The sequence below is a fragment of the Dreissena polymorpha genome, chromosome 3 (genome assembly GCF_020536995.1).
Source record: "Dreissena polymorpha isolate Duluth1 chromosome 3, UMN_Dpol_1.0, whole genome shotgun sequence".
Classification (NCBI taxonomy): domain Eukaryota; kingdom Metazoa; phylum Mollusca; class Bivalvia; order Myida; family Dreissenidae; genus Dreissena; species Dreissena polymorpha.
Window position 1 is genome coordinate 40,548,823 of NC_068357.1, and position 27,823 is coordinate 40,576,645.

Here is a 27,823-nt window from a genome sequence, read left to right on the forward strand (position 1 = left end):
TCAAATTTGACCCTGCCCCTTGGGTCACAAAACTGAACATATGCTTATATAAAGCCTCTTTTGCGCAAACATTTAAATCTTCTTGTCCATAACCGTATGGCCTAGGGCTAACAAAACTGGTATGTAGTGACATCTAATAGATCTCTACTTAGTTTGTTCAAATTATGCTCCTGGGGTCAAATTTGACCCTGCCCCACACACCTGATCACAAAAATGAACATAATTATGCTAAAAAAAGCCTCTTTTGTGCAAACTTTAAAAATCTTTCTGTCCATAACCAAATGTCATAGGGCTACCAAATTTGGTATGTAGTGACATCTAATAGTTCTCTACCAAGTTTGTTCAAATTAAGCCTCTGGGATCAAATTTGACCGTTCCCCAGGGGTCACAAAAATGAACCTATGCTTATATTGAGCCTATTTTGTGCAAACTTTAAAAAAAATTATGTTCATAACCATTGGGCCTATTTCTACCAAATTTGGTATGTATTAAAATCTTTAAGTTCTCTACCAAGTTTTTTCAAATTATGCCCCTGGGGTCAAATTTGACCCTGTCCCGGGGGTCACAAAAATGAACATATGCTTAAATAAGGCCTATTTTGTGCAAACTTTAAAATCTTCTTGTTCATAATTCTAGAGCCTAGGGCTACTCAATTTGGTATAGTGACATCTAATAGTCCTCTACCAAATTTTATTCAAATTATTCCCCTGTGCTCAAATTTGACCCTGCCCCAGGGGTCACAAAACTGAACATATGCTTATATAAAGCCTCTTTTGTGCAAACTTTAAAAATCTTCCTGTCCATAACCATTGGGCCTAGGGCTACTAAATTTGGTATGTAGTGACATCTTATAGTTCTCTGACAGGTTTGTTCAAATTATGCCCCTGGGGCCAAATTTATATATAAAAATGCTCACCCTTCCAACTTAAGCGCCCAGTGGGATAAGGGATAGTCACATCCTTGAGTGCATTTCAACCCATACGCATTGCATGCTTTTTCGCATAAAAAACAGTGGAGCGATACAGGGCCATCATGGCCCTTTTGTTTTATGTTATTTTACATTAACTTCTTCATTTCTGAACCGATTTACTTTAAATTGATACTGAGCCTCTCGTATGACAATACGGTCAATCTCAACTATACATGGCCCCATTTCCAAACCTGGGGCGCCTCGGCCACATAGGCCACGCCCACCCAAAATTGCATATTACTATAATTTCTTCATTTCTACACCGATTCACTTCAAATTGATACTGAACCTCTCTTATGACAATGTGGTCAATCTCAGCTATGCATGGCCCCATTACCAACCCTAGGGCAGCCCGCCAACATAGGCCACACCCGCATAGGCCACGCCCACCCAAAATTGCCTTTTACTATAATTTCTTCATTTCTACACTGATTCACTTCAAATTGATACTGAACCTCTCTTATGACAATACGGTCAATTTCAGCTATGTATGGCCCCATTACTAACCCTGGGGCGCCCCCCGCCCACTTAGGCCAAGCTCACATAGGCCACGTCCACCCAAAATTGCTATTACTATAATTTCTTCATTTCTACACCGATTCACTTCAAATTGATACTAAACCTCTTTTATGACAATACAGTCAATCTCAGCTATGCATGGCCCCATTACCAACCCTAGGGCAGCCTGCTCACATAGGCCACACCCACATAGGCCATGCCCACCCCAAATTGCCTTTTACTATAATTTCCTCATTTCTACACTGATTCACTTCAAATTGATACTGAACCTCTCTTATGACAATACGGTCAATCTCAGCTATGTATGGCCCCATTACTAACCCTGGGGCGCCCCGCCCACATAGGCCAAGCCCACATAGGCCACTTCCACCCAAAATTGCCTTTTACTATAATTTCTTCATTTCTACACTGATTCACTTCAAATTGATACTGAACCTCTTTTATGACAATACAGTCAATCTAAACTATGCATGGTGCCATTACCAATCCTGAGGCGCCCCGCCCACATAGGCCACGCCCACCCAAAATTGCCTTTTTACTATAATTTTTTCATTTCTACACTGATTTTCTTCAAATTGATACTGAAAATCTCTTATTACAATACGATCAATCTCAACTATGTATGGCCCCATTACCAACCCTGGGGCGCCTCGCCCATAATAGGCCACACCCACCCAAAATTCTCTTTTACTATAATTTCTTCATTTCTACACTGATTCACTTCAAATTGATACTGAACTTCTCTTATGACAATACGGTCAATCTCAACTATGCATGACCCCATTACCAACCCTGGGGCGCCCCTGGGTCAAATATGCGGCATGGGGATAGGCGTCGGCCTCTGCCACGCCATTTCTAGTTGACTGCTGTCAAGTGTCTGTAACTTAAAGACATTGCTGTTTCATTGTTATGATGTATACAGTTTTTTTTTTAAATTTACTATAAGTAAATGTTTACATGTTTGAAGTATAACTTGAATTTTGTGAAACACATGCAATTGTATTGACTTGATTCAGAAGGATCTCATGTAACCACAAGGTTTATTTATGAAGGGTGATATGCATAAGTATCTCTTAAATTTCATTTTGCATTTATTTACAAAGACAAAGGGTGTCATTTTTTGCTCAGGCTGTCTAAAGTCAAGATTTGAATGTCTCAAGTTTACTTAAAAATTTGTATTAGTTACCTTATTTGGTGATCACATGCTATCTGCAACTGCATATATCATGTACCAAAATATATTTTATTTCAAAAATGCCTTTAAACAATTATAGAACTGGATTTACTTACCCTACCGAAATTCTTTGAAATATATCGGCTACATCTCCAGTAGCATGTCCAATTTCTCACAGCATGTTGGGTTTCCGGGGGTGCAACTGATCCCCAAATAGATACTACCATGAACTTTCTTGTAAGGTAAACAAGAATGATACAATACATTTTATTGCAAAAATACTGAATACAATAAACTAGTGTTCGCAGATGACAGGATTACATGCTACTTGCTACTATTTAATAAGTCTTTTAATTTTAAATGATGTTCATGTTGATTATTTATTCTTTTACTTGACAATATAAAATTGAAGAGCTAATTTTTTTATATAGAACAGGACAATAAATCAACATAATAAACTGAAAACCTATTAAATTTAGTTAATTTAACATGCATTTTATTATGCATTCGGCATGATGGTTTAAATAATACTTTGAAATGCTTTCTGAACATGTAAATCCTTTCATACAATTCGTAATGCAAATATTGACCAGTTCCTATTTCAAGATGATGTTTCTTTAACCTCTCATGCAAGTCTTTAACTTCGTCAATGCCAACTAGAAACCAACTAGAAACCGTATTCACACAAGTTTCAATTTTAAGGAATAAGCTATTCAAGAACTGAACACCTTGCTAATCTGTTGACATGCTAATTATCAGTTGAAATTAATGAATCAAAGTTATAAAATCCATGGTTTAACTTCAATCAAGTCATGTGGGTTTGAAGGGACCTTTTCACAAATTATGAATGAAATGATGTATGTCATTAAATGCTTTATTTTTATAAATCTAAACATTGGATCTCCAGTAAAGCTCCTGAGTAAAAACAAGAATAAAATTAAAGAACGAAAAAAAGTAACCCTCAACTGGGCTCGAACCACTGACTCCTGGAGTAAAAGTCTAACACTGAGACAAATCGGCCATTCTTGCTCATTATAATGAGTGATGTATTTTATACTTCATATAATTATAGCTCATAGTGTCACAAGATATAACAACAAAAACAGAACTCTCCAAATTATTCAATCGTTTTGCATTGCAATGCTTAATAATTTACAGGTTTTGAAATCCTCAAGAGATGCCTATAATGGATATTGTTGAGCATGGTAAATGTTCCGTAATACTGTTCCCTCACAAATACCGTATCATAACTATAATGAAATGGTTCGAATCTGAAACATTTTTTTAAAACCTCAATTAACCAAAACGTGAAAAGGTTCCTTTAAAGTGAGCCACACATGCCACAATGGATATGCCGTCAGCTTAGCTCATGACCAGCCTGTGCATTCTTGCAGTCTTGTCAGGAGCTACCTTAAAAACTTGCATGACTTTATAAGACAGGGAAGCTCCTGACCAGACTTCACTGGCCGCATACGGCACAAGACCTATTTTTGCAGGATGTGGTTCATTAAAACATTACAGAGAGCATGAACTTTCTTTGTCATTTGCCAAAATCTGTAAGGAGTCTGCATTCAACAATTCTTGAAGAAGTACAACAGTGTACTGTAAAAATACAAAGAATGTAATTTTGAGACCACTCATGTACCAATAAAAAATGTATGTAAATTAACAGCATGTTTAACACCAATGAATAACCTGCACTTGAAATAGCTTGTAACAAAACTTGGTTTCTGAATAGTGAGCAAAAGAAAGCCAGCTGTTTAAAACCACAGAAAGGCAATCTATCCCCAAAAATTAATATCCCCTCTGTAATAAATGGATTTGTATTGATCAGCTAGGCTAGTGTGATGAGTAGCCCATAATTATCGAATTCACCATCACTCAACGCCAAGACAATTGCCACAGGCACAGAGAACTGTGTTCCATCACGCCATCAATTTTGGTTTTGAATACAGTCTCCAATTCTATTGTGGGATGCAGGGTTTATGTGACACTCGTTACATTTTGAAAGACCCGAGCCTGAAACCATAATACTATGAGTCCGGCTTGGAGGAAATGGGGCTGAATTCAGTCTGCACAGGCTAATCAGGGTCAACACTTCCCACATGACGTGTATGGTATTTTTGTTTACACGGAAATCTGTTCTAAGCAAAAATCCAGTTTAGGCAGAAAGTATCATCCCAGGGTAGCCTGTGCAATATAAGACAACACTTTATGAACATGCATTAAGCTCCATGTTCCCAAAGGAAGGCTAACAAGAGATTGCAAAGCAATATTGTCCCCTACCGGTGAAACTCCACCATCGTCAGTAAAAAAAAAATAATATTCGTTGCCATAGTAACCAGAATTTTTGGCGTAGAAACAAAATGAAATGACGTGCATAATCTCCATATTGCCGTCTATCCATGTTTCAAGTTTCATGAACAAATATTTAGAACTTTTAAAGTTATCGCAGGATCCAGAAAAGTGTGACGGACTGACTGACAGACAGACAGACTGAAAGACAGACAGACAGACGGAGTGCAAACAATAAATGCCACCCCAAGTATTACATTTGGGCATTAGACTTCCTCTATCAGTTGTGTCTGATCAGCAATAAATGTAGTCCTTGGGGGGGGGGGCACAAGAAGAAAGTGTGCAAGTGTCACAATCAAAAGAGAACATCATAAACATTATCAGAATCATAATTTGATCTTTTGCGTAATGTGCTTTTCAGCCATACTACAACAGAATTTGCAGCAAAACATTCTTCAAGTATGGGAATATGGACATAATGATAAGTTGTTTAGCATAATGAAGAGAATATCATGAGCTCTAAACAGCCACTTCAAATGGCAATGTAAATGACCCCATCAGTCATAAACACTTGTAGCCCATAATATATTCCAACTTGACCCATTACAATCATCCTGTAATATCCCCCTACCCTACCTTAATCTAAATGGTGTATTCATTGCAGCAAGTCTCATTCCCACTATTAGCTTTCTGTGCAAACAATTTTCTTCAAACAAATCAGTTGTTTTAAGCCTGACAATGGCCCTTGAGGATCAATCAATATTGGCAATTTATCGACAGCTACTCCACTTAGTTCCCTTAAAATCAGAGAGGACTTTATTGCCTTGTTTGATAAGAACAGGAAATCTGATAAATGGCATTTTGCATTTTGTTGGGAAGGTGGTCTGGATTTTTTATTGCAAAAGGGGGAGATGTATCTGCCGTGATAATGTATACTGTATATAATTTGCTCTATAAATGAACCATTTACAGATTTGGTTAACTCTTGTAAGTCTACATTATGACACAAACAGAAACATGCCATTATTGATAGTTTCGAAAATGATGATGACCATGATGATGATGATGATGGTTGTGGTGGTGGTGGTGATTATGATGATTGTGATGCTGCTGCTGCAGATGATGATGATGATCATATGATGATAATGACTTGTGTTGATGATGAGGAGGAAGATAATGATGATGATGAGGAGGATCAGTGATGATGATCATGGATTATGATGATGATGTTTATGAATAAGCACTCACAGAGATCATCATCAAAGTTTTCATCGGATTCTGTGCCGGAGTCTCGTTCTTCATCGTCAGCGTCCTGCAACGACAACCACACCAACTGCTTAATAAATAAGAACACTTGTAAATTATGGCACAAGACCAACAACAATATACATGTGAACACCAGCGTCTTTATCAACAAAGCAACAGAAGTGTTTGTTTATCAAGCCTTGCAGTAAGCAGCTTTCACACAAATGGAAGTATGTAAAAAGCTGATCAAAAACACCCAGTGGCATATGGTATGAGGCATATGGTAGAGCGATAACCAGGCTTTATGCTAATGTAAATGCTGATAAATTGGTATAAAAATTTCTTGCTTACAAATTGCGATTGAGAGTCAGTCCCACGAAAATACTTTTCACTAGGAAAATTGATGCCTATTCATCACACTGCCAACCAACCAGAAATCAATCTCCCTGTGTACTATTACCATCCGTGGGTTGCACTATTGGGCTATGCATGGAATATGAAGGCTTAAGTCTTTCGGTGCTGGAACCGAATTTTGAAGGCCTTTGCTAACAGTTTGGATCCAGATGAGACGCCACAAAACGTCTCATCAGGATCTAAACTGTTTGCTATTCTGATAGTATTCTTTGAAAAAAATCGAAGAAAATGCTAATTTTAGAAATTGAGCAGATGACATTTTAGCAGACGACAAATTTCCCAGCATGAAAAGGGTTAATATTCAGGCTATAATGATCATTTATGGCACTGGTAAGTATCACAGGTGGTTAGCGTGTGGCTATGATATTAATTAGTGAGAACATCATTTTGAATGATAATAATCATATTATAACGAAAAATTAACTGATGTAAAAAAATTGCTATCAAATATATTAATAACAAGGTATGCAACTCAAAATCACCCCAAAACAGGGTGCATCGCTTTGAACAGCCATATCTTCATCAATTGTGCAGCGATTTTCACGATCTCGGTCTTATTCAACGCAGAAATGAATTTCCTTTCTGGAAATGTATATGTCTTGTAATATTCCAAAATGCTGGGTCAACTTTTAAGAAATAACACGATACACAACTCGCATTACCCAGTTGACAATGATCATGCAGTCTTTAAGACTGAAATCTTCACGGAGTAAAGGGCATCTTCCCTACAAAGTTCATGTACCTCGATACCATAATTCAATAAAACGTATGAAAAAAACATTATTACCGTTCTTGTCGTTACATTATGCATCAAAACTAACTGTCCAGCGCCGTTTGAAACCTTTGTTTACACACATTTCAACTAACTGACATTTCAAACACACGAGTGATTTTATTGGTCCAATGCGGAGGTGTGTCTTTACAACTGGAGATTTCATTCATAAAGACTGCATTATCATTGTCAACTTGGCCATGCAAGTTGAATATCGTGTTATTTCTTAACAGTTGACCCAGCTTTTGTAAAAATATTGCAAGACATATACATTTCCTGAAAGGCAATTCAATTCTTAGTTGAATAAGACCGAGATCGTGAAAATCGCTGCACAATTGATGAAGATATGGCTGTTCAAAGCGATGCACCCCGTTTTGGGGTGATTTTGAGTTGCATACCTTGTTATAAATATATTTAATAGTGATTTTTGTTTTCAGAAAAGTTAATTTATCGTTATAATATGATTATTTATCATTTAAAATGATGTTTTCACTAATTAATATCATAGCCACACGCTAACCACCTGTGGTAAGTATAAGCACTTATTTAAATGATAAGCCATGGGACATTTAGCTGTGTCCACTCGAACTTTGCAACAGTGCCATATCAAAATGACAATTTCTTTTATGTATGTCAACCATTGCTTCTCTATTTGGAACATTTTCTATAAAAAGGCCTTTAAATATGTAGTCAAAGATCAAATTATTTACTCCCCAACGAAACTTTCATGAACAGATCCTTCACAAAAAATGGTTTCTTCTTCTATGAACTCAGGTTCATTAGCTCATGAATTTAGGTTCATGATTAGTTATTGAAATACAGCAAGTCTTATTTATGGAACACCGTCCTTGAACTTATGTTCATGATACTTTAAATAATGAAGTGAACTATATGCAATACAAAGCATTAACAGATCTGTAGAAAGAATGCGCATATAAATATTTTGAAATACTGGTATGTATGATTCGTATTTTGCATTTACTTTTTTAAAGTTTCATTCAGTTTTTAGTGTTTCATGAACATGAATACATTATCAAAAGTATCTTATATAAGAAAAAGAAAAAATGAAGTGCAAATGATGTTCATGTGATGCAGGTAAAAACTGCACCAACAAGAAACCGTCGGAGACGGGTGATGATCCCCAAAGTTTTTTTTTGTCACACTATTGCACTATATATTCAGACAAGAGGGCCTGAAAGGCCTCAAGTCGCTGACCTGACATTCAAAGGAACACCAAGAACAGTTCTAGAACGTTCCATATTCGCATTATAAAACGTATGTTCCAGAACAGTTTTCTAGAATAATTCCAGAACATTTGTGGAACATGGCTTATTTCTAAAACTGTTCCAATAATATTCAAGAACATTTTAAAAACATTTCAAGGACAAAATAAGTGCAAGAAATTTCTAAAAATGTTCTAAAATGTAGTTCTAGAACACATTTAGAACTCTTTAAGAACCAGCAAGTTCTACAAAAGTTCTGATGGGGAAAAAGAACACATATATAACAGGTCGAGAACGTGAAGGTCTACAATTGTTCAACGTATTACCTCCCTCTAGTAAGGGGAATTTCCTCCCTTTAAAATGTTCTTTCATATATTAATTACACTTATTGTTTACACATACTATTGATGTCAACAATATTATGCTTTTTTTCTAATTCTGTAACTAATTGAAGTATATTGTTGTAACTAAATAAAGTTTATATATTTTTTTATATAAAATTTATGTAATTATGTAAGGTAATCAGGTTAATACTGATGAATAAGACACTTGGAACTATGTTTAGAACAGTTCCGAAGGTTTGCTTCAGATAAGTCTGGAACAAATATTCCAGAACAGTTCTGAAAATGTCCTTGAACAGTTCTAGGACACACTGACTAGAACTGTTCTGTAACCATACTGAAAATGATCTAGAATTATTAAGGAACAGTTGTTGAACGCTAAATGAGAATAATTTCTAGAACAATTGTTCTAAAACAGTTCTGGAAATTTATACAAGAACAATTCTGGAATAGTTCTAGAATAATGGTACAAAAATTGTTCTAGAACCAACCTTCAGAACTGTTTAAGAACTATTTGTTCTACAAATTATTCTCATTTAACGTTCGACAATTGTTCTAAATCATTCTAGACCATTTTTAGGATGATTCCAGAACACTTCTAGTCTTTTGTTCCAGTACAAATCTAGACATTTTATAGAACAGTTCTAAAACGTTTCTCAGGGGAAGATGTCATTAGAACAATATGTTTTTACCAACTTTCATGACTAGTGAACACCCTGGCAGCCACGTTTTTCAATAGGCCAGAACCATTTTCATACACATCCAAGGTATCATTTAAACAAATATACTGACAAAGTTTCATGAAGATTCTTAAGTCCATATAAGGAAAAATGCCCCGCCCACGAGTGGTCATGTTTCTCAAGCAACTGGAACCACTTTCAAACTTGTCCAAAATATCATTGGGACAAATCTTCTGACAAAGTTTCATTATGATCGTACAATAAATATGGCTTCTAGGGTGATAACAAGGTTTAACTATAGCTATATAAGGAAAAATGCCACGCCCCCTTGGCGGCCATGTTTTTCCACCAACCGGAACCATTTTCAAACTCATCCAAGATATCATTGGGAAAAATCATCTGACCAAGTTTCATGATGATCAGACAATAAATGTGGCCTCTAGACTGTTAACAAGGTTTTACTAAAGCATGATATATAGCTATATTAGGAAAAATGCCCCGCCCCCTGGTGGCCATGTTTATTAAGCAACCGAAACCATTTTCGAACTCATCCAAGATATCATTAGGACAAATCTTCTGACCAAGTTTCATAAAGATTGGAAAATAAATGTGGCCTCTAGAGTGTTAACAAGGTTTTACTATAGCCATATAATGAAAAATGCTCCGCACCCTGGCAGCCATGTTTTTCAACCAACCAACAACATTTTGTAACTCATCCAAGAGGGATATTATTGGGGTGACTTCTGACCAAGTTTCACGAAGATCGGACAATGAATGTGGCCGCTAGAGTGTTAACAAGATTTTACTAAAGCCATATATAGCCATATAAGGAAAAATGCCCCGCCCCTTGGCAGCCATGTTTTTCAACCAAATGTAGTCATTTTCAAACTCACTCAAGATATCATTGAGACCAATCTTTTGACCAAATTTGATGAAAATTGGACAATAAATGTGACCTCTAGAGTGTTGATAACGTTTTACTATAGCCATTAATAGCCATATAAGGAAAAATGCCCCGCCCCTTGGCAGCCATGTTTTTCAAGCAAACGTAACCATTTTCGAACTCATCCAAAATATTATTAAGACCAATCTTCCAAGCAAATTTCATGAAGATTGGACAATAAATGTGGCCTCTAGAGTGTAAACAAGTTTTTACTTTAGCCATATAAGGAAAAATGCCCCGCCCCTGGCGGCCATGTTGTTTCATCGATCTGGACCATTTTTGAACTCGACCGAGATATCAATGACACCAATGTTTTGACCAAGTTTCATGACGATTGGGCAAAAATTGTGCCTTCTAGAGTGTTCACAAGGTTTCTCTATAGCCATATTAGGAATACTGCCCCGCCCCCTGGCGGCCATGTTTTTCAACGGACCGGAACCATTTTTGAACTCAACCAACATATCATTTAGACAAACATTTTGACGAAGTTACATGAAGATTGGACATCAAATGTGACTTCTACAGTGTTCACAAGGTTTTTCTTTTTTTTGACCTAGTGACCTAGTTTTTGACCCAGCATGGCCCAGTTTCGAACTCAGTCGAGGTATCAATGGGACAAATGTTCTGACCAAATTTCATGAATAAATGGAATAAATGTGGCCTCTAGTGTTCACAAGGCAAAATGTTGACGACGCACGACGGACGATGCACGAAGGACAAAAAGCGATCACAAAAGCTCACCATGGGCACGTTGTGCTCAGGTGAGCTAATAAAAGGAAACGTCTTGAGGGGCATAACTTTGGACAAAATAATCAATTTCAAAGGGCCATAACTCTCTAAATAAATCATCAAAGCAGAACCCACAAATAACATGCGCATCTCCTCAAGGTAGTTACGCTTCCCATAAAGCTTCATTGAATTCCATTAGTTGGGGGGACAAGACTTGCACTATATGTAAAGTTTATAGAAAATTTCAAAGGGCCATATCTCTGTGCAAAAATCATCCGACCGTAACCGGCTGATAATATGCACATCTCCTGTTGGTAGTGAAGCTTCCCATAAAGTTTCATTGAATTCCGGTCATTAATTGCTGACAAATAGCCCGGACAAAAATTGTGCACGGACAGACGGACACACGGACAGACGAAGCAGCGACTATATGCTGACCTCAAAAATTTTGGGGGAGCATAAAAAACAGCCATGCTCTTTGACCTTACGGACTATCTGATAATGTTTTAAGGAAAAAGGATTAACAAACATCAACGCAGAATATCTTTTTAAAAGATTCTTATTTTAAATCAATTATAATTGCGCACATTTTTCCCAATTGGGCTGGTACCGGTACTTTTCCCAATCTAGCAAAAATCTCTGAGCTCACATACACATGTAAACATATAACAGCGTGTCAAATAGATATAATTATAAGACATTGCCACACAAGAGAATCATGAAATTTCTTGCCTACAGGACATGATCTATAAATCATAACTTATTATTTCCCATTCAGACCTTAGACTATACCGAACATAATTTATCTGAAATAATCATAAGCATGAAAATATCTTATTTGCCCCAAGGGCACACTCAGTCACAAAACTGTGAAAGAAATAAAAGAGACGATTAAAAAAAAAGAATACCGGTACTCAATCTTTTATTAAACATGTGTACATATTTGTTGTTTTTTTTTCCTGATATAATAATTAATAAATAAATATTCAAAGCTCTTTATTTATTATTATTATCAGAGGTGTCAATAGGTATACTTAATATTGCGCCCTGAGGAAAGTGAATTGTATGCCTGAAGGACATTAATATACAAGCAGGCAAAATTTACTATATGTGCTATTATCCGAACCACCAAAATACAAAATGCTAAAGTGGTTTCCACATGTACCATCCATTAACACGAAAGGGCTTTAAGTCTTTGTTTTGAAGGTCTAATTATTGTTTAACATCTGTGCCATGTATGCGTTATAAGAACTTTTGCCAGCAGTTACATATACTTAATAACCTGTCACCCATTACAGTCATACCATCATTTCATTCATTACTTCATTCCCCCTGTAGCCATTAGGTAATTACATTAAAACCTTTGATATAGACTATTCTACCACCCGATGTCACACTGACCGATCACATGTCCACATTAACAGATTACCCCACACAGCTGTTAAAACATAGCAGTCCATAGGGACAGGATTTAAATCAGTTCTATGTATATTAAAACAACCTTTTCACATATTTTGGCATGTATTGAAGTTTGTCATTAAATGCTTTCAATGGATAAATTTAAACATTGGAATTGAAAAGCTCCAGTAAAACAATAATAAAATTAAATAAATAAATAATAGTAACCCTTAATTGCGCCCAAACCATTGAGCCTTGGAGTAAAAGTCTACCACTTAAACCACTTGGCCATCCGTGCTCATACAGCGCAATGTGTATTTTATACTTCATATAAGCATTCCTCGTAGTGGCACAAAATAAAATGGTAACAACAGAACTCTCCAAATGTTTCACGTTTGTAGCGCTTTATAATGTTTAGGATTATACTTCATATAAGCATTCCTCGTAGTGGCACAAAATAAAATGGTAACAACAGAACTCTCCAAATGTTTCACGTTTGTAGCGCTTTATAATGTTTAGGATTTTAAATCGTCAAAAAATGATTATCATAGATATTTAAGAGCATGGTAAATGGTCAGTATTACTGTTTCCTCGCAAATATCATATCAACAATGAGAATTCGCAAATCTTAAAACATTGTTTTCAGTTTTGTCAATTTACAAAAACATGAAAATGTCAATGTAAGTGTATTGAATAATAGCACATATTACACAAATAACTACATGCTATAAATGGTATCACGGAAAATACCATTTCAATTTCATAGGTGTGTGTTCAATAATGAGAAATAATATGCTATCAATTAAACAATAAAATAAAATTAAATGCTTATAATTGAGAATTCTGCGACAGCAAAGTCATTAAGACATATTAATATATTACATCATTCTTCCGTGGTTCAAAAACATACATTTAATGTTAAGCTTTCAAAAAGAGTTTTAATCTTTTATGATCACTTAATACTCCATTATAATAAATTGAGGACTGAAAGAAAACGTACAGGCATAGATCGTAATAATTTAGGCATTTAAATTTCAAAAAAGCCCATTAAATCCTGTTAACATAACCACTTCGCTTCATGATCCTACTCGAGACTTTGATTGCCTGAGCGTGCCACAGGAGGGAAGCCCATAGTATTATTAATTTTTTTCCATATATATGCTATAAAAGAAACAAGGAGTGCAACTTCATTTGCCGAAAAACAAGACCACCTTTACTGTAAACCATGTAACTCGAACAATTTTTAACGAATCAACTACACAACGGTTGTTTTCGAAAGCTAATAAAATATTTTTTTCAGGAAAAATTAACATCAGTAACATTGATCCAGCAGTATTTCGATACCAGCCCTCGGAAGTTGACACTCACGGAAAACATTTTGGTCGGACCCCGTAGTGTCCAATAAAGCTTCATTTTCCGGTCGTTTCAAACAGCAGAAACGCAAAGATTACCTGACTATTCGTCATATTAACGGTTATTTCCCGTTCAATAAACATTAATGAATCGATAATACTACATTTTATAGTCATTCGCACATCATCAAAAGTGTTTTTCACTTTTTCATGTGTAAGTAAACAAGCAAGAGGTTTAATTTGTGAAGGAAGTGTCGGAATCCTCTGACGTCATTCGATAAAGCAATGTGTTCGCATGCGTTCTTTTTATTGGTTTGACGGAATTTCCCGAGGATCTCCGTAAAAAGGTGAGTGAGAAATTGATGAAAACCGACCAATCGTATTTTTTGTTTGCAAAATCTCTGACGTCATCAAAGGGTTTCCCAGAGTAAAAATAGAATTTTTCTGTTTAGATTTTGTACTCGCGGATCGATAGACGCAAAAAATGGTGTTTACCATACTTTTTCGATAACAATGGGTATTGTAACCGATTGAAAAATGTTTAATGTGCATACAGGTGCTGTTTATCTACCGTTTAATAACTTGGTTATTGAGTTTTAGCTCTTTTAAGTGCTCGACATGGAAAATCTCTTATGTGGACACTACGGTGTCCGACCAAACACGATTGTGTAAATGGGTCAACAATTGAGGGCTGGTATCGAAATACTGCTGGATCAATGGTACTGATGTTAATTTTTCCTGATAAATTATTTTATTAGCTTTCGAAAACAACCGCTGTGTAGGTGATTCGTTAAAAATTGTTCGAGTTACATGGTTTACAGTAAAGATGGTGTAGTTTTTCGGCAAATGAAGTTGCACTCCTTGTTTCTATTAAAGCATATCCCAGCAAACATGCGTCGTCAATACAACGTCAGATTATAGTCGGATTTTGGTTGGCTGGTTATCAACCAAATGCCAACGTTGGTACAACGTTAAATTTCTAACATCAATAAAACGTTAGTTATCAACGTTGTACCAACGTCAACCCAACGTTGTATATTTATAAGAGTTAAATTTGATGATAACCGAGCCGGGTGGTTTAAACCGCTCAAAATATGAAAGAAAAAGTAAATAACTTTTACAGTAAAATCGCTAAAAATCTGCAGGTGCCTTATTAACTCCCCTGCAGAATATCGAAATAGGTGGCGCTGCATTTCAACTCACAGTTTCGTACATGATTCTTCGAAATAATTTTTAAATAAAAGTCCAAAACTAAATAATTAAATATGTTATTTTGTCTTAATTTGTCATAATAAAGACATCTATAACAATAAACGATGGTAAACACTTGTAAAACAATAAAAACTAAAAAGCGAAACTGTCGCGCATGCGCTCGGAGAACCGGATCTAACAAAAAAAACGTGTGCGAATAAACGTAAACATCCAACGAAAAACCTCCGATTCAACGAAAAACCTTCGATTCAACGGAAAAGAAAATAGAAAGATATCAACCAGGAAAGACAGGTATTCAAATGTATTATGTTTGTTCATGCATGAGTATGCCGAAATAACAGCGAGCATGCAGAGCGTCATTAAAAAAGAAAGTCCACTGTTTGAAAATGGGTGGGGTAAAGTAGCTAGTGTACTGATCGACTGTGTGGGGACAACAATTAACCAGCCGTCCGGTTAGCTCAGTCGGTAGAGCACTTTGTCTAGTGTTACGGTGGTCGTGGGTTTTTGCCCCACACTGGGTGCACGCTTACCTCTGATAATCACTTTAGTACTTAACTGACGATTTTCTACGGGCAATTCTCACTTTAGTCTCCTCGAAGGCATTTTCCATCTAGGTTACACTGATATATACTGATATATACTATTGTAACGCCTATCTACAATGACAGACAAGATTTGACTTCCATTGGGTCTGTTCTTCATGAGTGCTTATGGAGAGTGCAAGACCACTCCTGCCCCCACTGGCTTATGAAGTATTCTTTTTTAACAATAATGTGTAAACTATGATCTAAATGGACAAGAAAATATATTTTTACTGCTGCCACACAATCAAGCAATTAACGACTGCTGTTGTGATAGACTGATATATAGTTATTATAATCTAAAAAGTAGTACCATTGTTTAAATTGTAAATAAATTAATTTTTAATGTAATTTTCAAATATAAACAAAGTACTGTTGCTTCGATGAAGGCAGATATGCCAGAGCCGACGATCTGGTGAAACCTTGTAGATAATTTAGTTTATTAAACTTTTATTACAAGAGCTAGATTTCAGCAGTAAAAATGAATGACTCCATGCATGTAAGAGTGTATATTAACTTAAATAGATGTAATTTACTAACTGCTATATTTGAAAATTGCATTTTAAAGCATGCTTTTTAATTCCTTTTTCAGTTTAAAATTGGGTCAAGTATGTCATACTGGAAACGCTATCGTTCGAATGTAGCAGCTGTTCATGCCTTAGCAGAAAGTAGTAGTGATGAAGACCAACATCAGGAAGATCATGAGCTGTCTCATTCTCCAGATCATTTCACCAATGAGAACTTGTCTGATCCGTCTTCCAATGAGAGCTTTGACAATAATAACAGAAGTGAAGATAATTTTTCTGACTTTTCCTTTTCTGAAACAATTCAGTCCTCAGATTCTTCTGAGACCGAGTCAAGTTTATCAGAAGATGAAAGTGACAATTTAAGGAAAAATTTGGCATCATGGGCAGCAAAACATAATGTGAGTAAAGTTTGTGTAGATGAATTGCTAACAACTTTACAGCCACATTGTAATGGCCTCCCAAAAGATGCAAGAACTCTTCTTAAGACTCCAAAATCAATAGACTTCAGTGAAAAATGTGGTGGAAAATATATATACTTTGGAATGAAAACGGATCTACTGAAAATATTAAAATTGAAATCATTTTCTTTAGAAGAGAACACTGTAAAACTTAATTTTAATATCGATGGAATACCTTTGTTCAAGTCAACAAGTGCACAGTTTTGGCCTATTCTTTGCAGTGTAAACAGTTACACACCATTCATGATCTGTATTTTCTATGGAGAAGGAAAGCCAAATTCACTCGAAGACTTCTTGTCTGATTTTTTAACAGAATTAAGTGAACTAATCCAGGACGGAATAAGTTTAGAAGATACGTTGATAAAGGTTGAAGCAAATGCTTTTATATGTGATGCTCCAGCTCGTGCATTTCTGAAATCTATTAAGGGCCACACTGGTTACAATGCCTGTGAAAGATCCACCATACATGGCTACCACACAGATCATCGTGTCGTTTTGGACTCTGATCATTCTTGTGAACTTAGAACTGATGAAGCCTTCAACGCAAATAGATACCGGGACACTGGGCACCAAATGGGAGAAACACCTTTAGTTACGTACGGAATCAATTGTGTTAAATCTTTTGCGCTTGATTACATGCACAAGGTATGTTTAGGCGTGGTTAAACGTATTCTTGGATTTCTAAAGCAGGGACCAACTAATTGCAGGCTATCTGCACAACAATTAACCCAAATTTCAACAAATCTACTAATGTACTCTGGCAAACTGCCATCTGAGTTTGCTCGTCAACCTAGAACATTATATGATTTTGAGCGCTGGAAGGCGACAGAGTTTCGGCAATTTTTGTTGTATACCGGTCCAATTGTCCTCAAAAAGGTATTGACAAAAGATATGTATGAACACTTCTTGTGTTTATCTGTCGGCATGTCCATTCTTCTAGAGAGTGATAATGAAACAAGGAATTTTTACTTGAACTATGCACGGGAATTAATGACATATTTTGTTACAAAAAGCAAAGAATTTTACCACCCGAAATTCATTGTTTACAATGTACATTCACTTATTCATTTAGCAGATGACTGTGAACACTTTAATTGTTCGTTGAATGATATTTGCGCTTTCCCTTATGAAAATCATTTGCACTCAGTCAAAAAACTTGTTAAAAATGCTAAAAATCCAATAGTTCAAGTAGCTAAAAGGATCCAAGAGAGGAGTTATACAGCTAATGTCACAATTAAACAGAAATCTACATTTAGTGTTATTTCCACAAAAGAAAAAAACAACTGTTTCCTACTACAAGATGGAACATACGCCTTTGTGAAAGAAAAAATTGACCAAAAAACTCTGCTATGTCAAATTCTGAAACCAGAACAAGCCGAGAACTTTTTCACCAAGCCCTGTGAGTCAAAGCTTTTCAACATTGCTTTCAGGAAGAATAATCTGCGACTGAAAAGGAAACGTGTTGCTGTTGGTGAACTGTATAAGAAGCTTGTGAGATTTCCATTTGAAAGGGGAGTTGTCCTCGTACCCATGCTTCATTCAATTGAGCACTGAGCAAAAGGTAAGAGTAAATTGAGTCTGCATCTGGTTAGCAAGTTATGAGCATGCTGCATGATTATTGAATGATTTAATAAATTATGAACTTTCTAAGAGCATGTTAACTGCTGCAGTGCCATGTATAAAATTTAAATAAATTCTGGCATATAGATATAAAGTATAAATATTCAGACAACTTTTTATGTATATACTGGGGGACATATTGTTTTTGCCCTGTCTGTTGGTCTGTTTGCGCCAACTTTAACATTTGCTATTTCTTTTGCAATATTGAAGATAGCACCTTGATATCAAGCATGCATGTGCATCTCATGGAGCTGCACATTTTGAGTGGTGAAAGGTCAAGGTCATCCTTCAAGGTCAAAGCGGTAAGGGGGACATAGCGGTTTCACAAACGCATCTTGTTTAGTAGTTTCTTTTCTCAGCACTGCCATGTATGTGAAATCGAGACTTCCCAAAAGAGATACCAGAATGATTTTGTGTCAAAATTTAAACATTTTAAACAGGATTTACTTTTCCAAAATTAAAATTGGGAATACAATAAAATGGGACCCCCTAGCTTTCGAGACCTCTGATATGAGAAACTGTTAAAAAAAGAAAAATAATTAGAAATTTTAACTCCCAATATATACATAAAAATATAATGAGTAATGATTTTTATCTTCAGAATGTACGCTTTAGTAGTGTGGTTGGAAAATGGAATTGAGGTAGAGGGAGTCATTCCAATTTCCTGGGTGGACTTCATAGAAAATGTGATATATTGGCCACCTGGAGTGGACGCAAAACCCTACATAGAAAAACTCAGCACGCCACTAATAACTTCCTGGAGATCCTTTCCGTTGAAGAAAGTTAAACATAAGTCTGGTGAGTAAAATTAACTTTAATAGAGGACGCTCTTAATGAACATCTGGCTTTTGTCAATTTCAATCGGGAATCCTCGGCTAATTCCGATTAAATCATGCCTCGGTGTATCTGGTGGAAGGACATGGGGTAAAACACCCCCAATTATTAGCTGGAGGTTAAGATGGGCCAAGAAGTAGTTCAAAGTAGTTCGGTTGCTTACGTCACACTTGCGTCATACTAGATTTTGGCGCATCTTACCCGAGCCTTTCGATTGTTTTACATGGTAGAATCACATGATCATCAAAATGGGGTCAAAATGGGGTCGTCCAAGATGGCAGCCTACTACATACATTTGGGTCACAATTTGAAAAATTTGACGAGGTGTTCCGAATGTTGTCAATTTTTGACAGCAGTTCAACATCGCATCTGGCATTTCTAGCAGGCCTGTAGCAAATATATACATGTATAATTTTTGTGTCATGGAATAGACGTATATCATAAGCAGGGGTGTAGAAAAGTAAAAATGAAAGTAGGAGGTTGATTTGAGATTTTTTTCTAAGTAATTTTTGTTATGAAAAGTAGCCGGCAAGAATGATCAAATGGCCAGCCAATTTTCCGTCTACCAATTTCTTTCAACACCCCTGCATTAGTACATGTATATACAAATGTTGAGGTTGCATAATTGAAAATGGTAATTTTTAAGAGTGATAAGATGAGACCTGGCAAACTGCAGTTTCAATGTTTATTATAAAACTAACTTTTGTCTGCTGATTGACCAGTTCATATTGCAGTTTATTTAGAAGATTCTCTATCTGATCAAAGTCTAAACCTATACTGAGAGTAGTCAGTAGACCCATTATAGTATTATAATATATTTAAATATCTGCATAGAAAATAACTGGTATTTGAACTTTTATGAATGGTTATGGTTCTGATGTACCATATATTTCAAGTAAAATTACTTTTTAAAATTTCAGAACAGAAGTCTGAATGTGATGATTATACTTTCACAACAACTCAAGAGACAGATTCAGAGGAGGAGGATCTGAAACGGAAGCCAAAGAAGAAGAGCTTTCAAGATTATGTAACTGGTTAGTTTTTTTTAAATTATTTTCACAATGGCATATCTTATTGTCTGTTAGTATTACTAGTGTTTTTCCCAGGCCCTTTTAGCGTGGCGATTCGCCACGCTGCCCTCCCGGCTCGCCACTCTGCCCTTTTTAAAGGCAAAACTCGCCACGCGCCCTTATTGATAACATCTTTATTGACTAATGACCTAACGTGTCCGCAAAATCAGCGTCCATGATTGTGTTTGACGTTTCGACTGATTTACTCGAGAGACTTCAACGTCTAAGCAACTATATTAATTGAGTAGATTTAATCTATAACAGTGTAATCACATTATAATTTATTAGTAAAAATTACCTATACAAGTATACCCATAGCCGTTATCATTGATAAGTAATTATCTATAACAGTACTTTTACAGTTAAACGGCACCACGCGTATATCTGCCCTTTTTTGCATTAACCTCGCGTTAAGATGCCCTCTTCAAATTTACTGCGACATGCCCCTTTGTCCTCCTGGAAAAAACACTAATTACTCAAGGTTGGCATAAAAATCATGAAACCAATTTCTTACCTAGTTGTGGGTTTTAAGGCAATTTGCTCGAACCTTAAAAACTTGGGCTGTCGACCCTGCTATTTATAATTACTAATTTTTTTATCGATCACACAATCTTGGTTAATGCATAATTTTAAAATAAATCTAATGAACAACAGTATTTTACAGTTATTACTGGCATCCTTTGCGACTTGACAGCAATTAAAAAATCGTGGAAGAAACCTTTCTTTATAAATATTCAAGTAAATCCAGTAGTGACAGATCTAGACTAGCCATGTGTCTGTACGCTGTTCTTGTTTTAGGTTCAGAAACATCAGATGCTTGTGCTACAGGCGGTACCAAAACTGGAGATTCTGAACATGAGAAATCCAGTGAGTAATTTTCTTTTATCAATGTTTTTCCACAGTGAAATCCGAATGTCGTCGACATCCGGTTTTAGATTGGTTCATTTGAAATGTTGCAGACAGGGATTGTGATGGTAAAGCACATTTTTTCCTTGTGAAGGTTTAAAGACTATTCTTAAGTTTTGATTCTGTGCACTAGAAGTGAATACTCTTGGTCAGTGCGCAATAAATCCAACAAAATACTTCTATGGCTAGGAATTGCATTATATTTTAGTGAGCATCTTGTGTTCAGATTATACAGGTTGCCCCATTCTATTTGCTCAAGTTACACTTAAGACTACTCATCAAGGACATAAATAACATAAGATTTATTGATTGCTTTCAATTATCAAGCACTGAGAAAAGTGAAGTCTAGCTTCCGTGGATAGTGTCCTTTTATTTCTTTTACCCAGAATCCATTTAACATCGATAACACTATAGCTGATAAATATATAGATGTTTTTTTGGCATACCATCAGTGACAGTGGTTACTTTTTTCTTTTTTGTAGGAACATTGCCAATACCACCAAATAAGAAAAAAAGTACATCACAAGCAGTTATAAGTCCAGGAACAAATCTGGCCTCCAAAAGTCAACTTTCTGGTCTGTCCCAGACTAAAACTTCTACAAGTCAGTCCCTGACCATATATAGTAAAAGTTCTAATTCTGGTCAGTCCCAGACCAAAACTGCTTCAAGTAAGTCCATGACCAAAAATAGGCAAGGTTCTATTTCTGGTCAGTCCCAAACCAAAATTGCTCCAAGTAAGTCCCAGAGCAAAACTACTCTAAGTCAGTCCAAGAGCAAAAGTACTCCAAGTCAGCCTCAGGCAAATAAAAGTAGTTCAGGTTCCCTTACTGGTCAGAACAAGACCAAAACTATTTATAGATCACGGTCAAGGTCCTCTTCCATGTCAAGTTTACCATTGAGGTCAAGGTCTCAAAGTAGGTCTAGGTCAAGGTCGTCTTCATTAGGACAGATTAATATGTCACCCTTTATGTCCAGCACTATGTTAGAAGACAAGTCATGCAGGTCAAGGTCTAGATCAAAATCCAATGAGTCTAGATCAAGGTCAAAATCTAAAACGTATCGCCATAATCGTTCCCACAGGTCTAGGTCAAAATCATATAGGTCTAGATCAAGAACAAATGAATCTAGTTCTCAGTCAAAAAATAAAGAGTATCGAAAATACAGGTCTCGGTCAAAGTCATACAGGTCTAGATCTAGGTCAAGATCCAATGAATCATATGCTAGGTCAATAGACAGGTCCAACAGGTCATCCCGCAAGTCATTTGACCGATCAGACAGGTCAGTTGTTCCCCCGGACAACTCAACTCGGAAGTCATCGACTAATAAAACTGAGGACAAATTTCCTATGCCAGAAGCACGTAAGCAACTGTTGTCAATATGAGCCCCGTTTAGCAGAAATGGGTCTTACAGTAAAAATGACTATTGAAGAAACGCAACATAAGGATGACGTCATTATTGACATGTAATTGGCACTTAAAACTGAGGCTCATTTTTATTGTCTGCTTTATACCAATTACAATAAATGCTAGTTGTATTATAGTATCAGTCCTGTTAAAAGGATCATGTTATTTTAATGGTGGCTTTGCTCCAAGGTTTAAAGACTTTTAGAGAGAAATTAAACACCTTGTATAACAAAGTAAACTGTAGTATAAATGTACTGATACAAGCCTGTTTATATAGGTACAAATCTAGGTCAAGTGCCATCTTAATTTAAGACAGTGCAGTTAGTATAGTGTTATATATTATTTATAACTAATGGTAGAAAATTGACTATTAAGAAATTTAAAGGTGTACATTTTTTGATGAAACAGAAAAGGCTGAATATTTGTAATGTTATTAAGCATAAAAATCTTCAAACATTACCCATTTCTGCTTTACGGGGCTCATATAGGCGTGAAGTAATGAAGAATGTGTTGGAATACCCTTAAAAAAATAAACTTGAAATGGTTGTCAGTCAGTCTTAGATCAAAGAATTAAAGTAAAAATATGGATATGTAGAAATTTACATAATATAATCTTTTTGAAATAAGAATTATGTTAATAAATTATTTTATTTTATTCACTAACATAAATATTGGAAAGTCAAAAGTCTCCCTAAATAAAAACAGCCAGACTTAATTAAGGACCTTAGTCAGTCTGACAAATTTTTGTAACTCTGATTAAATGTCTGTCAATGTAAATTTCGGAAATGTTTTCCAGTAAATGTTCAATGTAAGGCAACATTTTCAGCATCTTCTTGAAGTCTGAATAAAACTGCATCTTCTTAAAGTCTGAAAACCGATGTTGATGTATCATCTTTACAGGATTTCAGAGACGTGTTTTGTTCAAACTCTGCGAGTTAAGTGCAGAAATACAGTCTTTGAAAAGAATAAAAAGTGTACGACAAGTCGGGACTGTTGAAGAAGAGGACTTTTTCCAGGCAGATTCTATTGATGAGTTCAATCTGTTGGACGAGAGAATAAAAGGACCAGAGGAACGACAAAAAATGGTAAATATTAATATATATAGAAATCAGAATCATGCTACATAAGGCTAATACTTTCTTAAATAAGCCAGTTCTATGGATTTACTTTAAAGTCCCTGTTTGCGGACATATATATATATATATATATATATATATATATATATGCGCAGAATTGTAAAAGAAAAAGTATTTTTATGGTGGATATCACTGAAAATACAGTTGAAATTGTTTGAAAACAAACCATATAGCGTTTTTTTGGGGGGGATTAAGTACTGTGAAGTACGAATTCAACCTAATTGATATTCATGAATCGTAACTTGACTTCAATAATAAACAAGAAAAATGGCGGATATGGATGAATTTAGTGGAGAGAATCCAAGAACAAATGCAAATACATCTGTTACAGACGGAAATTGATTTGCAACACTACGCTTTTGCTAAATCTATGTTTTAATCTTCTATATGAAAATAATATGCTAATCTTATAATTTGCAATACTCATGACTGCAATGATTTGCATGTATTTATTTATAATCATTTTATTGATGAGAAACCAGGTTGTCAATGTCAACCTCGATAAAAAATAAATTTCAATGAAGTAAAGTTTAGTTTTATATGCAAAAAAAACCTTTTATCATTAAAAATCTTTTCATCAAATGGGGACTGAAAGGTTTGACCGTATCTGTATGACCAAATTATCCACATTACTAATACTTATATAAGAACTAGACCGAGTCCTAACAAAGACTGACATACTTGTTTAACTAGGGGAAAAAAGTACACTGCCTACCTGCATACTTCTGTTGTCTATCCCACAAAATCTGATTATTTATAATACTGTCTACAAGACGTCTAGTAACATATGAAGGCAAAAACAGCAGGCACTAGTGCCAAAAATTGTGATACATTTTGATATGTTTATCATTAGTACAGATAAAAACTCAATTTTTAGTGTTACTGCCATAGATCCGAACATGCTTTTGTATGGAATTATGGCAATAATGTTAAAATTTTCTAAAAACTTTTATCTGGAAGATACATTTATCTTATGCTGTCTTTCAGGTTAATTAGCATGTTCTTTTTGGCAACCCTGAAATACAACTGTCTAATTCTTTCAGGTTTAGCATCTTTCACTGATTGGTGGAGCAAATACGAAGCAGGCTGTGCAGAACATATTAGAAAGGTATCACATTTTGTTTGTTATTCAATATTGTAATTTCCATTGAGCTGTTTGAAGACCATGTTTGGTGTGTAATTTGTTCACTGTCATAACCATACTTCCATAAAGATTTCTTCTCTAAATGAATGTTTGAAGACACCTGGAAAAGTCAATCACTCATACTGTGTTTACTCCATCTCTATTTGCTTTCTTACTATTGTTTATTAGGTGGAATTAATTCATATGTTAACTTGTATGTGTACTATTTCAGATTGATGTCTAATAGACTGATGTCTAAATTCAACTCAAAGGGAGTTAAAGGGAAGCTATCGTTTGAATCATCAGAGACATTCAAAGTTGTAATTGGTATGTCTATTTGCCTTTAATTTTTAAGTACAAAACTCATGCCATACTAATGCCTCAGTCACACATTCACGGGTGCTAATGCCGGTTCCACTGCGGATTAAATCTCAAGGACGACCGTGGTAGTCCAAGCCTGTCTGTGGTCCAATATATACGGATCATGTACTATAGTGTTGCTATATGTTTTCACATAACTTCTAATGATATTGTCTTGAATCGTTACGGTACAACACAATAAGATACGGAGCTGACACGGAATGATTCTAACGAATGCTTATGATTTTAAATTTAAAGGCAGACTTAAACAGATCAGTACTTTGTAGTACAGTTTGTGGGGATGAGCTACATCTGTTTGATCCATAGTAAAGTTTTAAACATTTTATGGACAGGCAAGTACTTCTATGTATGACTACCAATAGCTACAGAGACAATTCAGAAAGCTACGGACCACAAAGATTGCCACGTATGATGCCCGATCGTATCCATAGTATAATCCCATGTCTTATCCCTGTATGTGACTGAGGCATATATAAAGGCATAAAGAAATGCATAGCTTTATAAGCGTGAACTGTAAGTTGAATAAAAATGAATGTAATGTCAAAGAGTTATTACACTTGTGTAATTTCAAACTATTCAACAGCGTTATATTACACCCCCTTTGCATTATTTATGATATAAGTACATTATAGATTATAATAAATTTAGGCGGCTTTATCAATGAACAAATGAAAAAGAATGCAAAATAATTCTTCTTTCAGCTAGTGCCATGAAGGGAAACAATGATATTACAGAACACCAAGTCAAGGAAGTTATCAGCTACCACCTGAAATACGCCCCATACAGGAAAGGAGGTGGAAAAAGATACCTTGACAATAATCAATAATTTTTTTTAATGACATGCTAAGGATGCCTCACGCTTAGGACCTGCGGATAAATGTTTTGTGGCTTATCCCATTACCAAACAATAACGGGATTTTACGGGATTGTTGCAGACGAATCTTGAAATAATAGTGATACAAGGAGAAATTGCTCATGATGAACAATTTCTCCTTTGATCACAATGATTTCTTCCCTACCACATTAATTTCTCCATATTCCATTACAATTTTGTTAGCCTTCCAAAACCTCTTTCAATTTCTGAGTGTCCAAAATTTGCCATTTGGTAAAGGGTTAAAGTGCTTATTGGTATGAAGGATTAATGAAGCTGTACAACAATCTTTTACACATTTAATTTCACCGATTTCTCGATATCTTTTAACCCTGTTTAAACATTTATTCATGATTTTCATGTAATGACGAACACTGTTTAATAGTTTTGTATTAAATATGATATTGCAAGACAATTACAAATGCCATCAATTCTTGACCCTTAACCAAACAGTAACAAGATTTTAGGGGATTGTTAAAGACAACTCTTAAAATGTTTGTGGAATAAGGAGAAATTGCTTAATTATTTCTAACTTACCAAATCAATTGTTTCATATTCTATAACAATTTAATTAGTCATCTGCAACCTCTTTCAATTTTGGTCAGTCCAAGATATGTTGTTTGAAAAGGGTTAATTATCTCTGTATCCAGTGATGAATCAATTAGTGGTCTGAGTCGAACACAAAAGTCTTTTATCCAGTGTTGAGTCCATTACTGCTCTGACTAAACCCCATAGGTAGTTCATTACTGCAGATCTTTGACTCTTTTAGCAGACAACCAATTTGAAACTTTGCCATAACAATTGTATTTGGCATCTGCAATCTGTTTCAATTTGGGAAGGTCTAAAATTTGTCGTTTAGTAAAGGGTAATGGGTGCAATCAAGCCTCGCAAAAAAAGTTTGCTACTATTACTATTGGTGATTGTTTTGTTTTAAACAGTCTTATTGCACATGTATATTGTAAAGTTTAATTACAACATGGAGAAGGCCAAGATTTTGTATTTTGTAGATCCATAATTGTAAATTACTATGTGTTATTACTATATTTATAGCAAACATGTGCTTGACATTTTTTTATACAATGAAAATGCTACAACGACCCAGAACACACTCAAATAGACGTTTGAAATCTCAAATTCAGTAATATCATCATGAACTGCTGGGTCGATTTCCATCATACTAGATCTGTTATGAATTTACTCTTGAAAGGACTATTTGTGAGCGATCCAGGCCAAACATGTTCTAACTTCTTCATTACATTGCTTTGATAGATATGTCATGTGAATGTTATTAATTGAATCATTTAATGAATTGACCATGTCTGTAGAGATCTGTAATGAATACACTTCTTGGAAGAAGTACATAAAATGAAATGTTTGTTCGTTTTCATTTAAAGAATTACATTTTGCAAAAAGATAATTATGTAAATATGTGGTCATTGAAATGTCTGTCACAATCCCCTTTGAAAAATAAAGATGGGAAAACAAGATTTTTAGCTTGGCTGTTTTCGGAGAAAACCCGAGGTATTGTCATAGCCAGCTTGTCCTGTCTTCTGTGTTCTTAAACCTTAACATTTGTCACACTTGTGAACATTGCCTCTAAAATCAAAGTGGTTCCGCCTACAACTTTCTGACTTCATATTTAGCTG

General features: G+C 35.4%; 2 protein-coding genes and 1 long non-coding RNA gene across 3 annotated transcripts; all 3 read left to right on the top strand.

The window, feature by feature from the left end:
- Nucleotides 1–16,451: 16,451 nt before the first annotated feature.
- Nucleotides 16,452–21,232, top strand: LOC127872165 (uncharacterized). The gene is made up of 4 exons (XM_052415497.1): nt 16,452–18,394; nt 19,055–19,251; nt 20,208–20,321; nt 21,156–21,232. The coding sequence occupies exons 2-4, from the start codon at nt 19,056–19,058 to the stop codon at nt 21,230–21,232; spliced, it is 387 nt and encodes a 128-aa protein (XP_052271457.1). The 5' UTR covers nt 16,452–18,394; nt 19,055.
- Nucleotides 21,233–21,604: 372 nt separating this feature from the next.
- On the top strand, nt 21,605–24,851 carry LOC127872166 (uncharacterized protein DDB_G0287625-like). Its single transcript, XM_052415498.1, has 3 exons — nt 21,605–22,621; nt 23,567–23,751; nt 24,846–24,851. Exons 1-3 carry the CDS (start codon nt 21,940–21,942, stop codon nt 24,849–24,851), a joined length of 873 nt encoding a protein of 290 aa, XP_052271458.1. The 5' UTR covers nt 21,605–21,939.
- A 3-nt stretch (nt 24,852–24,854) lies between these two features.
- On the top strand, nt 24,855–26,606 carry LOC127870962 (uncharacterized). Its single transcript, XR_008045020.1, has 3 exons — nt 24,855–24,910; nt 25,158–25,252; nt 26,008–26,606. It is a non-coding gene; the product is annotated as an uncharacterized LOC127870962 (long non-coding RNA).
- The last annotated feature ends 1,217 nt before the right edge of the window (nt 26,607–27,823 follow it).

Bases quoted from the DNA above. Each gene is read 5' to 3' on its own strand.
- LOC127872166 (XM_052415498.1), top strand. From the start codon at position 21,940: ATGACCAAAAATAGGCAAGGTTCTATTTCTGGTCAGTCCCAAACCAAA. The intron at 22,622-23,566 runs GTAAGCAACTGT...TCATCTTTACAG, and splicing joins ATTTCCTATGCCAGAAGCAC to GATTTCAGAGACGTGTTTTG.
- LOC127872165 (XM_052415497.1), top strand. From the start codon at position 19,056: ATGTACGCTTTAGTAGTGTGGTTGGAAAATGGAATTGAGGTAGAGGGA. The intron at 19,252-20,207 runs GTGAGTAAAATT...TTAAAATTTCAG, and splicing joins GAAAGTTAAACATAAGTCTG to AACAGAAGTCTGAATGTGAT. The intron at 20,322-21,155 runs GTTAGTTTTTTT...TTCTTGTTTTAG, and splicing joins CTTTCAAGATTATGTAACTG to GTTCAGAAACATCAGATGCT.